The sequence below is a fragment of the Molothrus aeneus genome, chromosome 1, assembly GCF_037042795.1.
Source record: "Molothrus aeneus isolate 106 chromosome 1, BPBGC_Maene_1.0, whole genome shotgun sequence".
In the NCBI taxonomy this organism is placed as follows: Eukaryota; Metazoa; Chordata; class Aves; order Passeriformes; family Icteridae; genus Molothrus; species Molothrus aeneus.
The window spans coordinates 24,636,298-24,652,240 of record NC_089646.1 but is presented as its reverse complement, the minus strand read 5'-3'; the positions used below and the strand labels follow the sequence as shown (position 1 = coordinate 24,652,240).

Here is a 15,943-nt window from a genome sequence, read left to right as displayed (position 1 = left end):
CTGAGTTGAAAAATGTTATAATAGGTTTATGTGATTTTTCAACCTGTAATCATACTCATATGCAAAGTTATGAGATAGGAAGTCTTTATAGCTACAAAGTGTTAATGATCATTTGACCTTGTGTATGGAAAGGCTTAGGATGGCTAGGCAGGGATAAATACAATTACATATATTCAAGGAAGCTCCTCCGATTCCCAGGAACATGGTTTTATAAAAGATTACAAGAGTTTTCGGAATATTTACAAGGTAGATATCTTCTTGATTATCTTCTAAAGACAAAAAAGGCTGTTTGGGCAGATACTTGATAACTGTCTTATTAAGATAACATCATAAAAAAATTATTAGAATACAAAATGAGATTAAATGAGTCCAAACCTTATTCCAGAGGGAAGGTGCCAACTATGATGGATTTTTTTTTAAGACCAGAAACAGCCATTGTTCTCTTTGGCAGTATTGAATAAAGTTTTGAATCATCATGATGGATGACACCAACAGGTTTGTTGGTACTTGCAGTGATTTACATATGGTTTCATGATTAAAGAATTTGTGACCACTGGATGTACTGTTCCTCTGGTGACTTGGATGGTTAATTCTTTGCTTGACAATCTGGGTGGCAATGAGCATCAGACTCCTTCAGCCATTTAAAGTCTTACAGAAGGTGTGGTTTTACGCAGTTTTTGGTTTTCTTGACAGCATTATTTGGAGAATACAACCAGGAAGAACAAGGCTCGTGACATACTAAGCTCACTATCAGTTTTGTCAGCTTTACAACATGGGAGCAAAGTCCTGAATGATTTGACTGGTTTGTTGGAACAGAAGCATTTTCAGAGTTCTCTTTTGCCTAATAGTCTTAGAACAAACTAGGATATTAATTGACAAGGATACTGATGAATGATGCTGACATTACTCCTTTTTGAAAATACTGAGGTTAACTAAAATAGTATTTTGTTTTGTGCTGCTTCTTTGTAAATAATGTTTTAGTTTCATTTAGAAATGTCAGCTGTTACTTAATTGCACAATGGATCAAGATTTAACTAGCAAGTGTTTTTTTTAATAATTGAAGATAACTGCTTAACAAAACGTTGATTGAAATATTTGATACTAAACATTATATTGTGTGGCATCTGCTTTTCAACTTGCTAATGATGCCTGTGACTAGTCAGGCTGTTTTCACAATCCATAATTGTTGAAAGTAGCAAGTTAATAATGAAGACTTTAAAAACCTGTTTTTAAACATGTAAAATCACTGAAATTCTTGTTATTTATTTAATAATTTGATTAAAGTCATGTCATTATTATATCATGCTAGTAAAAGCCATGGGCTTTCAGCTGTGTATTGGAAGACTGATTTTAGAGCACGTTTGAATCAGATTCCCTGTGGTTTTGGGACTTTTTCCTTTTTATTGCTTTTGCAGTGGAGTCATGGAGTAATCCACTAATATAATCTAATATAATCTGTAGGCTGTTTGCTATATAAATGTATTCATCTAGTTTAATTTGAGTCAGTAAAGAGAACCAGTAGAAGTCAGTAAAGAGTCAGTAAAGTCAGCAAAAATTGTAGCAGTGACAGGACAGCTGGTAGGACATGTGGAATGCTTCTCCTACAAAAGACATAATTTTAGGTTTTTTAAAAAGTAAATAGTTCACTAATATTTTGGGGAAAGGAGGCTGACATACACATCGCCTCAGCAGGGTCTCTGACAATGACACACCTGCAGCAGGCTACTGTTAAAAGATTGTAAAAGCATTGACAAGATAGGTAAGCTGTGGGCTTTATTTAATTTTTTTAAGGTGATTTTTCTTCCTGTATATTGTCCCTGGCAAACCAAACATTGATGAGTCACTCATTTCAAACCACTTGCTGACTACTCACTCAGGCTTCCTGGCAGGAAGACCTGCAGATGCCACGGAACAGCTGCAGCCACAGCTGCCGGCTGCCCATGCACAGCTGGGTTGCAAGGCTGAGGAGCCTAGGGCATGTCTCCATGCAGGGAGCTGCCAGGGAGAAAGGCAGCAGCAGTACAGTTAATAAGCAGTACAGTTTTGACAGAAAAACTGTATTTATGTCACAGATGTGTTCTGTGAAATCATTAACATGAATACAAGCTGTTCCATGGAAATTCAACATAAACATATTAATGACATCCAGTTGACCTCTGTGTGCAGCCTCTGCTGCAGAATGTAATCCTGATTTCCTTATTGTAATGGCAGATCTACAGAATGAACTAACTTTCCTATGAGGTACTTCCAGTGTATGAAAAACCATAAATTCAGTATGACTAAAATAGATTTGAAACATTAATCATGTCACTATCACTTTCATGCTTTGCTGTAAGAAACTGTAGAATAAATGTGGTATTTGTAAATTGCATATAGACTCAAGATGTTATTTAACAACATCACAAGGAGATTATATGACTTTACACTATGAGTTCTCAACACATTACATGTGGTTAATTGGGAATTTATTTTGCAGAAAATGTAAGTGAAAATGAAAAATGAGTCCCTTAATATGAATAACTACGGTCCTTGTCAAGAGATATACATTTTACCTAGTTATGTATAAACCCATGTTTACTGAAAAATGGAAGATGAGTCATATGGGAAAGAAAAAGGTGACATATAATATGCAAATACTGTAAAGACAAATATTTTCATACAGCAACGTCACCAAATGCAATAATTTTCTTGGATTGTGTATGAAGACAAAAATGTAAATAAAATTAAACCTAACAAAGAGAGAGAGTGTCAGGCCAGCTGTTACAGAAAGACATTTCCTACTGCCTCTTAAACCTTCAGTTTTAACTCTCTGATTACTTGTTGTATAGACTGTCACACTAGCCCTTCTTCAAAAATTCTGATGATGAGTACATTGCTCCTAACAGAGACCTAGTTCAAATCTGAAGCACTCAGGAAGAAGGTTTTCTCAGAATCTGTTAATTTTCTGTATATTTTCAACATCTAGATTTTGCTGCTCTAAGCATGAAATCCTTTAAGAGACCTCTTTGCCCCAGCAAGGTAAAAAATGGGCCTGTCTGTGAACTTCAGATGGTTTTACCTCAAAGGTCTCCATCTTTGAGCTTCAATCTGGTAATAGCACTTTTCCCATCTTTGAGACAACTGATGCATTTCCCTGAACTGCTGTAAATCAAGTCTCAGGTTATCAATAATTTGTAGCTAGCAAATTCCTGTAAGAATTGCTGAGCTCCAGACAGAATCCCATGGAGATTAACTTCACAGTGAGCACTACAGGGGACAGCTTTGCAGCTCATTTCTTCTCCTTGGCCTTCTCTTCTGTTTTAGATGAGCAAATGATGCTGTACTTGAAATTTTGGATAAACTGCTTAAATTATCAATAATTAAATAAATAGTCATTTTCTGCATTAACTAACTTTACTCTTTGCAATGTTCTTTGAGACACAGGTGTCCAGAGGTGACAGAGAAGGAAATAAATAGGCTTCTCAACATCTGTCCAGAATTTGGACAGATATGAGACTAAGGTCTCAAATGCACTTCCACAAAGGGAGAGAAAAGATACGCTGCAAGTATTTGTGGGTTTATTCACTGGAGACTTGGGGTGTCTTACAGCAATTACACAGGAGGTCAGCAGGATGCCATGGGCCTTCATATTGACCAGAACTATTTTACTCTTCCTTCTACAACTCTGCCTACCTGGGTGAAGGCTCCTGGTGTAGTGCAAGATCCCTGAAAAAGGAGCTGTGCTCTGTGTTTAAATACTTTGTACAATGCAAGTAGGTGCTGGTCCAGTACTGAGGGTCCCAGTTCATACCAGAAGACAAACACCAGAGCAATTAATGAAAAGGCAGCCTGTTGTAGCTGGAAAGGCAGTTCAGCTTCTTTAGTCCAGTGGACACCATCCCTAAAATAGCAAATTCTGAATGGACTCAGTGGTGTTTTCTTTACATTGGAGTACTGATAAATCCTTCTGGTATCATCCTGGCAAATAAATTCAATTCAGTGAGTCACATCCTTCATATAAGCAGAAAAAACCCATATGTGCTAAAGCATTGCAAGGGGTTAATGAATGAAGGAGAAATTATCTTTGAAAACAAAATTTAAATCACATTCAATAATAATTTTATCTTCAAGTTTCCTGTCTAAGTTTCTGTATGCTTTTAAATAAACAGTAGAGGGGGGAAAAAAGCAGTTAAAAGCTCCTGTCAGCACTTAATTTTAATTTTCTTGGCATTCTGTTGCGGTCCTAGACCAGGACTACCGCCCCCAGCAGCCCCCGCGCGGCCCCGTCGCGCCCCGGGCGCGCTCCCAGCGGGCCGCGCGCGCAGCGCTGTCGTGGCGCTCGCGGTTGAAGGGTCCGCGGCCGCCGCGCCAAAGCCGCCGCGTCCCTGCGGCGCTCCGGCCTCCTCCTCATCCTCCTCTTCCTCCTCCCGCTCCTCATCCCGCTCCTCCCGCGGCAGCTTAGGGCAGAGCCATGAGGCGCGCGGGGCTGGGTAAGCGCTGCGGCGGGGCCGGGCCGGGCTTCGACACGGGCAGGGCCCGGCCCCTGTCAGGGCTGGGGGCGCAGGAGGCGTGAGGGGAGCTGTGCCCGGGATGCAGGGTGGTGGCAGGGCTCGGGAGCTTGGCGGGGAAAGGCCGTCAGCCCTGCCTCTGCCTCTCCTTCTGGCCCAGCTGGATTTACCGAGCAGCGACAAGTTTGTGTTTGTCATAGGATTTGGTTTGGAAGTGACTTCAGAGACCATCTAGGTCCACTCTCCATGCCGTGCCACCTTCTTCTAGACCAGGTTGCTCAGAGGCCCATCGAACCTGGCTTTGAACAAACACTTCCAGGGATGGGGGGCCATCCACAACTTCTTTGGGCAGCCTGTTCCAGTGCCTCACCACCCTCGCAGTAAAGCATTCTTTTCTAATACTGCATTTAAACGTATTGTCTTTCAATTTAAACCCATTTCCCTTCTCCTGTCACTACATGCTCTTGTAAATAGTATTGCCCCATTTAGTTGTGCTGTTATTCAGTTATTCTAATACCATGTTAGTTTGAGCCGTGTTCCCATGAATAGGCAAATTTGTTGCTCTTCTGTCAACTCCTTCCCAAATTCAGAAATTGTTCATTTGGGGTTTTTTTAAGTGCTTCTCTGTTTTCCTGCCATGTTTAGGGAGTAAAAAACCAAGAATCCCCACTGTTATAAATTTATTACAGATATAATCTGGTGCAAATTGAGAAATCCTTGCAGAGTTCCTGCTGAGTGTGTTGAGCAGCTTAGGCCTCATTTTTCAGCCATCAGTCATGTTGATGACTAGAAGGAAACTTTGAACTCCCACGTCACCTTCTACAACCACGTGGGTGCTGTGACGGCTCCCTAAAGCTTAGGAGATGTTCACACCTCTGAAGTGTATGACTGAGTCCTGGGGCTTCCTCCTAGAAAGTATTTGGGGCTAAACCAGGTGTGTCTGACACTACCCTAGATTTACTCCTACGCTTCAGATTTGTATTGTGCAGTAGTATTTTCATGAAATCAAACTAGTCTTGGGAACACTTCTTAGTGAATCAAGAGAGGTGTTAGGAAGTGTATCATTAAGAAGTGGGCATTTGATAGTGCTTAGGTGTTCAGTCCTTTCCTTTGTCAGACTGACAGCTCCCTCTCAGAGCCGAGGCCACCCAGCTGTGTGCTGTTTCTGGGAGAGGGGATGGATGTTTATGCAAGGAGTTCTGAAGGAAGCTTGCCTACTGACTGTTGTGTTTGCAGGTGATGGAGCACCTGCAGGGAGCTATGGCTATACCAACAGTGGCTACAGCGTTTATGAAGAGGAGAACGACAGGTTAACAGAAAGTCTGCGTTCAAAAGTCAGTGCCATTAAATCGGTACGTATTTAACCGCAGTGGTGTCGCCACAGTCAGGAAATTCAGGTATATCAGTCAGGGAAGCAGCAGACTTTGTTTAAAACAGAAATTTAAAACTGTGGTGTGTTAACCTGGCTGGATGTCAGGTGCCTGCCAAAGCCTGCTCTGTCCTCCTGAGGTGGATGGACAAGGGAGGAAGAAGCACAATGAAAGGTTCATGCATCAACATAAGGGCAGGGAGAGATCACTCACCAACTACCATAATGAGCAAAACAGACTCGACTTGGGGAAATGGATTTATTGACAATCAAATCAGTAGAGTAGTGAGAAATAAAAGACTTGAAATGGCTTGGCACTACCTTTCCCTTTTTCCTGGGTTCAGTTTCACGCCCAATTTTCTCTGCTTCTTAACTCTCAGTGGTACAGGGGAACAGAGAATGGGAGTTGCAGTAAAAAAATATGTAATGTGAAAACAGCTCTTAGAAATAGCATGCCAATATCCTTTGAAGGAGAAGTTTGGTGTTCTGATGATTCTGATTCCTTTCAGAGATTGAGGACTTCTTTCAAACAAGTCTAACTGAAAGACAGCTCTGAGATTAAAGTTGTGTAGATTTCTTGTTCCTAAAAGCTTTAAGTTTTATAAACCACATTCCAGTGAATTTTTTTGGCCTGAACTCACTCGAAGTTTTACTTTAATGCTGTTGCTTAAAATCGGTTTAGTCTCAAAAGAGAAATTAAACAGGTTTAGAATAAGAATTTGGAGCAAGTTAAGGGGTAAAAAAAAAAAAGCTTTGACCTTTGTTATCAAATTTCATTTCTTGTCTCCTGCTGTGATATGTTACATTTCAAAATCCATGTATGTCAAAATAGCAGTTCATGGTTCCCCAAGGAGATCTTTCTGTAGTTCTGTCTTTAAGTGCAATGGGATAATCTTGGCATGTGGAATAGCCTTCACATAATCCAAGAAGCCTCATGTAAAATCAGTTTCACTCTTGATTGAAATGCATCAGTACGAGATAATGAGATTCAAGTTTTGACATGTGAAAACAAATGGGTTTTGGCAAATCCAAAGCATGGGGGCCTGGAGTGCATTTCCCTCCACCCCAGGAGTTGAGCAGGTTGTTCAAGGCCAGTGTGCTGATAACAGAGTCAGGCTAAGCCAATAACAGTCAGGCTCAGTGTCAATTCTCCCCTGTTTACCTCCAGAGCTGCTTTAAGCCAAGGCTCTTCTAGCTGGCTCCCACCTTTGTGCTGTTGCAGCTCCCGCTGTGCCTGGTCTCCTTCCTCCCTGATTCCAACCCTAACCTCACTTCACTTTCTGGCTTGAGCTGGGACCTGTCTGCCCAGGCTGTTGCTGGCCCTGATCACTGTCTCAGGACTGGCTCTAGTGCAGCTTTCCTCCTTCTGTTCTGTAACATAAAGCAGAGAAGGGCTACACAAGTTCACTGAAGAAAGTCCTCCTGTTTATAGCACAGCAGCTTGTCAAAAGAGATGTGTTTGCAGGTTACACATGTCAGCTCCAGCAACACTAGGAGTCGAACCAATGCTCATGGTTCTCTCTGCTGTGTGCCAGCAGTTTTAACAGTTGTTCCAGGAATGGGTAATTGCTACTTCAGACTTGACTAGATCTTGAGGTTGTAAATTCTATCCAATAATACAAGTAAGACGTTCTCTGGAAAAGGGGAAGAGGAGCATTGAGTACTTCCAGTGACTCTTTAGACTCATCTAGTCAGATGGAAAATCTTTTATTTCCCTAAGGGTCATTGATAGAATACTGTGTATGTTATTTTGGTTTTTGAAAATACCAGGTATTGCTTTCAGTGGGGAAAGTGCTAGTCATGTCATGTATTTTTGACTGGGTTCTGTAATCTGTGTATTAACTTATATTAAATATGATTCTTCATATTTAATACTTTCTGGTTTTTGTTTTGTTTTGTTTTTATAGCTTTCCATTGAAATTGGAACGGAAGTTAAAAACCAGAATAAAATGTTATCGGAAATGGTGAGTATTGAATAACTACCTTTCTTTAAATATGGGTCAGGATTAGAAGTTAATAATGTAAAGCATCCTGTCTTTTAGTATGAACATTGGTATTAAAATTTTGACAGCTTATTGTTGACTGTAACATGTGACTGATTTGTCAGCAGTATCAGTATTTCTGTTCAAAAAGATAAGATATGCAAATGCATTACTCCTAAGGCACAACCTAGATCTTTATGCTTTGGATATGAGTATAGGTTTTTAATCAGGAAATGTCAAGTACCATTAAAATGACACTTCTATATTTAATTGTATTCAAGAATAGAAGAAGGAAGCAAAAACAAGAGAGTCAGAAATGCCTTTTTGCTTTCACTTTGCTTTGGCTTGGGGTAATAATAGAACTGGATAAATGGGTGATAGTTTTTGCCTCTAAAATAATTTTAGTTTTGGAAACTTTGAAAAAACAGGGAAAACTATACTGAGTGAGCTGTAAGGGTATTTCTCTCTCAGAGTTACATGTTTTTTTCTCTTTTTTTGCTCGGTTGTTTCTTTTTTAAATGTAGGAGAATGATTTTGACTCTACGGGTGGACTTCTAGGTGCAACTATGGGCAGACTGAGAACACTCTCCAGAGGAAGCCAGACAAAGCTATTATGCTACATGATGCTCTTTTCATTATTTGTTTTTTTTGTGATATACTGGATTATTAAACTGAGGTGATGCATGTTATTACCTCTGGTTTACATTGTGTAATTTCAACTGTAGTCTTAGTTAAAGAAGACATTGATTTAAAGTGGCACATTTTGTGGATAAAACAGTGAAATTGTTGTAAATTGCATTAACAATTAATGCGAAGTTATATATAGTTTTCTTAATGTATCAGAGTTTTTCCATCATCCCCTGTTTTGGGGGGATTATTTGTAAATATGCAGAAACAACTAGCATAGCGGGATGGATTTTTTAGGGGAAAATAGTTTTTAGAATTGATTGAAAAAATTCAAAGAACAGTGGTTATTTGAAAATGAAGTAATTGCAGAATTTCAAGGCTTTCTTTTTCATTCTGCTTTTCATTCTGGGCCATGCTCTAAATTAGAGCTCCGGTTTCAGGCATATAGTCATTTCAGTTGCAAGAGCACAAAGAATATGTTGATCTTTCTAAATAGATCTTACCTGTGGAGTTTTAAAGGCTGGCCTGAAGCTAGCAAATGTAATAGTGGTATTCCCAAAAATTACATTTGTATTTAGGTCTGATAATGTGCAAGTAACTTTAACTGCGTGTTTTGGCAAGAAGTTACTTAAAATTGGATTTTTTATTTTTTAATTTAAATGTGACAGATCATGTTTACACATCTACTCTTTGAAGCAAATGCCTTTCATCATTGGGACCAACCAATATGGACACAGTACAAATGTTTTCTTTATATTTAAAGTATTTAAAACTGAAATGATTCAATTGAATCACTTGAAATTTTACCATTAGTATGTTTACTTTCCAATTAGTGATAGTCCCTAAATCTACAGTGCATGATGTCTGAAATACAATGGCAGATATTTTGAATTTTATATTAAAGTAGATTATGATGCATTTGTTGGCGGTGCAGTCACATTAGGGTTCGAGAACTTAGTTTTGGCTCACCAAGTAGTTTCTAATCATTGAGGCTATTACGTTGCTGAGTTTAACATTCAAAAAAATGGAAGTTTGCTAGATATTGAAATTGTATCTACAATTTTTGAAAAACTTTTTTAGAAATACTGTATGATGTGTTACCATTAATAACCAACAATGAACTTACAAATAAAGTGTCCTGTAGTATTATCCTAGCTAGTGTTGTTTATATACATTTTTTTCTACTGTAGAGTACCAGTGTATTTTTTTGAAATGGTGCTGTATTTAAGGAGCAATTTTTATTTTTTAATCAATAATACAGGCTGCCTCTTCCAGCTTAAATGGCTGTTTTAGGAAGACTTTCAGTAATTATGCACAGTTTTCATATTAATGTGTTTATTTTAATATTTTTCTTAATAATTATGCATACAACATGGTACATTGCTGCTGAAGTTCAGCCTCTGCAAGCTTCAGATACACTTAAACAGTTGTTTGTAGAATTCTGCAAATAAAAATGTAACGCTACTCCCATCACCAAAAGTCCATGAGAGTGGAGTACAAATTGATAGGGATTTGGCAAAGATGACAGAGCTCATTTTAATGATTGCTTGCTAAAAGTGAAAGATAGGGAGGAAAGGCACTGTTCTTGGGTTTCATTATGGAAGGGAATAATTTGTGCCATGATTGTTCATCTTGAAAGCAAAGCTTTACTGAAGTGAGATTAAGCTACATAGCTTCCATTCATATGGAAGTTCTGTTGTGTAATTATCAGCTTAGATGCTGTGAAGTGTAGATAAAGCTTGATTAAAGAACATATTTTTTTCTGTGTGCTTAGCAAGGGTCATTGGAAAACTTAGGTCACCAACTGAAAAAACAGAATGCAGGAGGCTGCAAGCTTTCAGAGTGCTTCATATCAACAAGAATTTGACATTGGAAAGCACAAAGTGGCAATGGTGAAAGTCTTTGATGTGCTTTCTGATGGCAAAATTACTGATCTGTACCCATTCAGCATGCAGCACAAGTCATGCTTTTGCTTTCTTCATTTTCAAGGAAGAGTGCCGATGCGTCACTTTCTTGGAAGTATGTCCATGTATTTGCATATGATGGAAAGCATGGTTTCATCTGAGCCACCTCCTATTGACATCAATCTCAAGTCCCTGCAGAAATACAAAGAGTAGATTTAAACATTTGCATGCTGTTCTGATGGTGCTGTGCTGGACAGCTTGCCCAGAATTACTTACACATTGGATACAAATGCCACATGCCTGCAGAACACCTGATCCACTGGCTCCTGGGCAGGTGGGCTGTGATGCTGCCCACAACACCCCTGCTGGGCCTGTCCCAAACCTGTAGGTGCCTAAGCCTGCAGTTGAACTGTAGGAGGGGAAGGAGCTTTTCCAGGGACAGCAGCAAAAAGCATTGCAGCACTTAAATTTGCTTAACTGTGGTGAAAGAGTCAACCAGTACATGTGGTATTGGAGAATTGCACAGAAAGGGTATAATTTCCGTTCAAGGTTTTTAACCAATCCAGGTTTCCTAATGCCTATGTAAGATCTGGTAAAAGCCTCATTAGTATTATATAGTACTTTAATGTTACATAGTATAATATTACAAGTAGTTCTGTATAGTATTCTAGTGTAGTTTTATATAGAGCTTTTGTGCTTTAAAAATTAATACTTCAGGAATATTTACTCTTTATTTGATATTTCTAATCACACTCATTTAAAACCTGCCATAACCATCCCAAGTCAACCCTAACAGTATTGCCTAAGTTCCCTGTGCTAGCCAGAGTGCTCACTACTGCAGCCTCAAGCAATTTTACTCACAAATATTTTACCTCAGGGGAGAAGGAAACCCACCACCAATAAAACTACCAGAACAATTCTAAACTATCTCTGCTTAGTAACCTGAAGATTCCCCACCTTCCTATGGGCCTTGCTGAAGGCAGCAGACCTGGAACAGTGGTAGGTTGCTTGTTCTTAGTGCTGCGGTGCTGTCTGCTTTGTCAAGCTGCAGAAAGCCCCTGCCAATGCTCAGCATTTGGCATCTTCACTGTAGCAACAGCGAGTAACTAATCCTTAGAATGCTGTGATGTCAATAGAAATCCTGTCTCTGCAGCAGGAATGCTGGACACATGGGGCTTGTTTATATGAAATTTTAAATAGTGGTAAAATCTGGCTTTGGTGGTGTGTGTGACAGACAAGTCAGGCTGTCACGTATAAAGACACGTCTCAAAAAACCAGAACACCTTTCATATGTTTTGTGCTTGTGTGTATCTTTACAAATTTGCCAATAATTATATTTTTGTCTCTGTGGGTGAGATAAGGAATATTTCTTACAGAATCTACAGCCAGGAGACTAATGCTGATCTCTCCTCTGGGGAGACAGGACAGAAGGTTTCCCCCTAATTTAAGCGGATTAAGATGACAAAAGACACAAATGATTTTAATCCAGCAGCCCTCTTCTGGGAAAGAAACTTGCTTTCATCATAAGAAGCTGAAACCATGGGATTAACTATCTTGCCAGAAACTCTGTAAGGAAGCTGGGAAAGAGCACATAGTGAAGTCAGCTTCTGTATCAGTTATTTAATGTATGCTTATGGCTTGATAGTTTATCTTATACCAAGAATGCATTATTAATACAGCACATAAGTATTTCAATATATATAAATATTGGAATTTGATTGCTTTTGTAAGGGACACTGTTAGGCTACTGCTGTAAAGGCTTTTGATCTGGCACAATAACATTTTGCTTTTGATTTCTGCATCACTGTCTTGTTGCCACATGACAGAGCAGCACATCCTAAACTACCTTCAGCCCTCCTGAGGTGAGCATCAGCCTGGGGTGGCTTCCCCCTGACCAAGGACCATGAGGAACCGGCCTGCAGCACACCAGGCAGTTTTAAAGGTGTCATTTTGAGGGACCAAACCTCTAGCTACTTGTTGAATGTAATTGAATGCTGTTTTCTTTAGAGAGTGGGAGTTAACCTGAGGAAGGAGAGAATCCAACTATTGTGTTCTATCCCTCTAAAATATTCCCTGTGAAATGTTCCCTTACATTCAGGAAATCCCATGTGTCTCACTGTAGATTATAAGACTTCACTCAACCAAATCAAGAGAGATAAATGGTAAAAATTAATCTATGTTTTAATGAATAAAAGCAAAAAAATCTTCAATGTCAATTTAAAAAAACAGCACTTAAGAGGGAGGGTGAGGCACCATTCCCACCCATCAAACTCAATCCAGGTGATTAATAACTTATAGTTAGGTAGCAACAGGAAAAAAAAAAAAAGCCCTCCACATTGTCAAACCATGTTTCCCATCTCCATAGAGGCCATGTAATACAGCCTTCAGAAATGTGTCAAGCACTGCTTGAAGGAGAAAAAACAAGCTCCCTTTAATCTTGGACTACCCTAATTTGAAGGTTATGAGATAACAAAGTTGTTCTAATGATTAGGAACCCTGTAATTTACAGCCTGAAAATGTATTTCTGAATAGTGTAATCCAAAATAGTCTGCAGTTTAACATTCCTCTGTTGGCTGGTACTGACCCCTCGGCAACCTGAGTGACATTTGGACCCTGTTTTGCACAAGCTAAGCCATGTCTACTACCCTGCTGCTAAAACTTTTGGTCCCAGTTTTCCTGAAAATCAGGGCCAGTCCTAATCCCAGTCTGAGCTCTCCCTTGTTTGCAATTTCCCCAGCCATAAAGCAGGGACATGTACCCATTCACATCACAAGCAAACTTTTAGATCTTGTAATGTGCTATATGCAGCTCATGGTACACTAAATCTGTCTGTAGCTTCAAGCTGGTAAAATGTGATCATGCTTGCAGTTGTGCCTTCCAGTACCATTTATTACCTACAGCTGAGAAGCTGAGCCTGCCGTGGGAGCTGCTCTACACTACATTTTCCTCTGGGAAACCATATGGAATTGGATTGAAGCTGTTTCTGTTCCCAAACAAGCTGAGAGGAGCCTGCTGCACTATCTATGATGCAGGTGTCTTCATGAAACTTCAAATTTCCTGTCAAAATAAACTAAGAAATTTTTTTTCCCTTTTCTGGCAGTGATCAGCGCCAGTCAGACAGGGGGAAGAAAGTGAGTTTTGGTGATTTAAGCCCTGGGTTCCCCTAACAGCCTGGCATTAAGGCAGCAGTCCCTCAGAGATGCTGCTCTCTGCTTCCCTGGTTAGAAGGCCATTGGTAAAAAACCTTACCAAGGTTTGCATGGTTCAGAGTATCACTGCTTCCCTGGCCATTTATACACTGCTTCTTTTCAGCACAAACTGCACTTGATTACAAAACCTTTACCCTTTTTTTCTCATAACTCACTATTTCAGGTTTTAACTATTTTAAGGTTTTACTACTGGCAAGAATTTTCTCCAAAAAAGTTACTGATGAACCCTCAAGCCTAATATTTTGTGACTTCTTCCATATTCAGACTCAGCTAGATTACCTATAGGCTGTCCAAATTAAGCAGAATCTGAAGGAGGCTTTGTTCTAGAGAGAAGAATTTGAACTGGTGCCACTCAGTGCAGCAGGCCTCTGACCAGGCTGGCACAGCCCACAGCCATGCCTGCCAGTTCCCATGACCCTGTTCCTTCCCCCTCAGGGACATTCTGAAGGCCAAGAGTAGGGAATGGGCATCACCTTGGCCTGCTCTGAGCATAAAGTAGAGAGTTGAGCACAGCTCTGCTTTAAAGTCATCACTGTGAAGTTACCTGCCTTGATTTGCTATCTTAAAGGTAAACGTCATGTGCTTCATCTCCTAAATTCCTTCTCAAGGTACTCATAAAAGTCAAAGAAAGTGGTAGACAGGCATCTGTCTCAAAGCCTCTGCTGAAAAAGGTGGAAACTGCAGATTTTGTTTCACAGATGACAGCAATTTGTATTAAGTTTTGTCTCAGCAGTTAGGTACAAATATCAAAGCGAATTGTCAGCAGAAATGGATACGTTTCATTTTGTTTGGTACAACTATAAATTACTATAATGAAAAAAGCTGATTAAAACCCCCAATTGTCTGGACTCACTCAAGTTTAGACATGTTTTATAAAGAATGAAAGACCAGAAACAACAAAATAAAAAATGAAACTGAATGAACTATTTGAACTAACTTTTGAAATATGGGAAGGAAAAAAAATTAGATGGAAATACATTACTTACTCAAAAAATCCACTTAAAATTATACAGAAGTTTGGTTTTTAGCTATCCTCAATTACAAATAGACCTTTATATGGCAATAACTACATGACAGTTGAGGAGTAAAATGAAAATGTGTTTCTTCTGCAGCTATGCATCTGCAATGCTACTTACACTTCTATTTCACATGAGTGGTCAATATTTTTCACTACTGTTTTCTTGAGTCTTTTACAACATAGCAAGTAAAGAAATGATAGCATTTTCCCCATCACAGCCCATAGGAGAAAAACTTTTGAGAACTGGAAGCAGTTAGACATGATGTTTAGCAGTTAATAACAATCTGAATTTAAAATAAACCCAACAAATCAAACTGTTTTAAGAAGACCACATAAGTTTTTCCTATAACAATTGAAGCGCACATAACTACTATTAAAATACAGGGATCACTACCTGAAATTTTTTAAAACTCAGGAAGTCTGAAAAATTGCAATAAACTTAATTCAAAAAGCTTTCTTTCCTTAGTCTCTCATAACCTTGTGAGGTTTTTCATATAAATGATGGCATTGTTCAAGAATAGATTTTTGCCAAGTCACGATGTCTTTAAGGCCTTTCAGACAGAGGAGAGAAAAATAAACAAGCATGTCTCCAGGCTAGTGCTTTCTTTCTCCAGAATCCTGCTACTAGGGTACAGGTTGGAAAGTCTATTCTTTATGGGTTTTATATTGTCTTGTATTTTTCTATGAAACTTTTTGATATTTGAGTTCTAAGCTTTTCATTTTTTTTTACCTGTTCTTCTTATTAGAATCTGTACAAGTGAGACATTTACATATCTAAAATCAACCCAGTATAGACACCTACATGGTGAAGCAGTTCTCTTCATGCTTTCTAGAGAATAGGAATGAAGATATGCCAGTTGTTCTACAAAGTTTAAAATGTTACTGATTAAATGACAGATATCAATAAAATAAGTTGGCAGTTTTGTGCTGTTTCTGTTTATGATCTTTAACTGACCCTAATAACTAAAATTCAGAGACTTCATTCACTAACTATGCATTGTACTGTATGTTCTTTGAGGAGTGAGTAACAGCGAGAAGTGTTGAAGATTGACCTACATCTCTTTGGGAACTTCATAAAGATTATGCTACAAAAATGTTTGAACATTAGGACTAGATGTCCTGCTGTGCGATGATACTGCTGCTACTGGACAAACATCACAGTGACGTGAATGGTTACTCAGACTGCTGTAGTAGAAAGAAGGGCTTTAGGGAAGTTGCTGCTTTGCTTATTGTTACAGATTAACAAGATTCTATCTTGAACATGTAATTGTTTATTTAGGTAAAACTCTCCTTGTCCCTTCCTGGACCTTTGGTTACTCAATGGTGGAATTTTACTGATTCATAGAA

The 15,943-nt window shown here is 39.0% G+C and overlaps 2 protein-coding genes across 2 annotated transcripts in view; one reads left to right on the top strand and one right to left on the bottom strand.

Moving 5' to 3' along the window:
- Positions 1-4,295: 4,295 nt before the first annotated feature.
- BET1 (Bet1 golgi vesicular membrane trafficking protein) lies at positions 4,296-9,619 on the top strand. The gene is made up of 4 exons (XM_066553429.1): positions 4,296-4,469; positions 5,724-5,839; positions 7,764-7,820; positions 8,363-9,619. The coding sequence occupies exons 1-4, from the start codon at positions 4,451-4,453 to the stop codon at positions 8,516-8,518; spliced, it is 348 nt and encodes a 115-aa protein (XP_066409526.1). The 5' UTR covers positions 4,296-4,450; the 3' UTR covers positions 8,519-9,619.
- Positions 9,620-9,783: 164 nt separating this feature from the next.
- Positions 9,784-15,943, bottom strand: part of LOC136558744 (probable acyl-CoA dehydrogenase 6) — a 75,495-nt gene continuing 69,335 nt past the window's right edge. Inside the window, exon 9 of the mRNA XM_066553418.1 lies at positions 9,784-10,561. Coding sequence (XP_066409515.1) covers positions 10,471-10,561 — 91 coding nt within the window. The 3' untranslated portion in view covers positions 9,784-10,470. The remainder of the gene's footprint in view (positions 10,562-15,943) is intronic.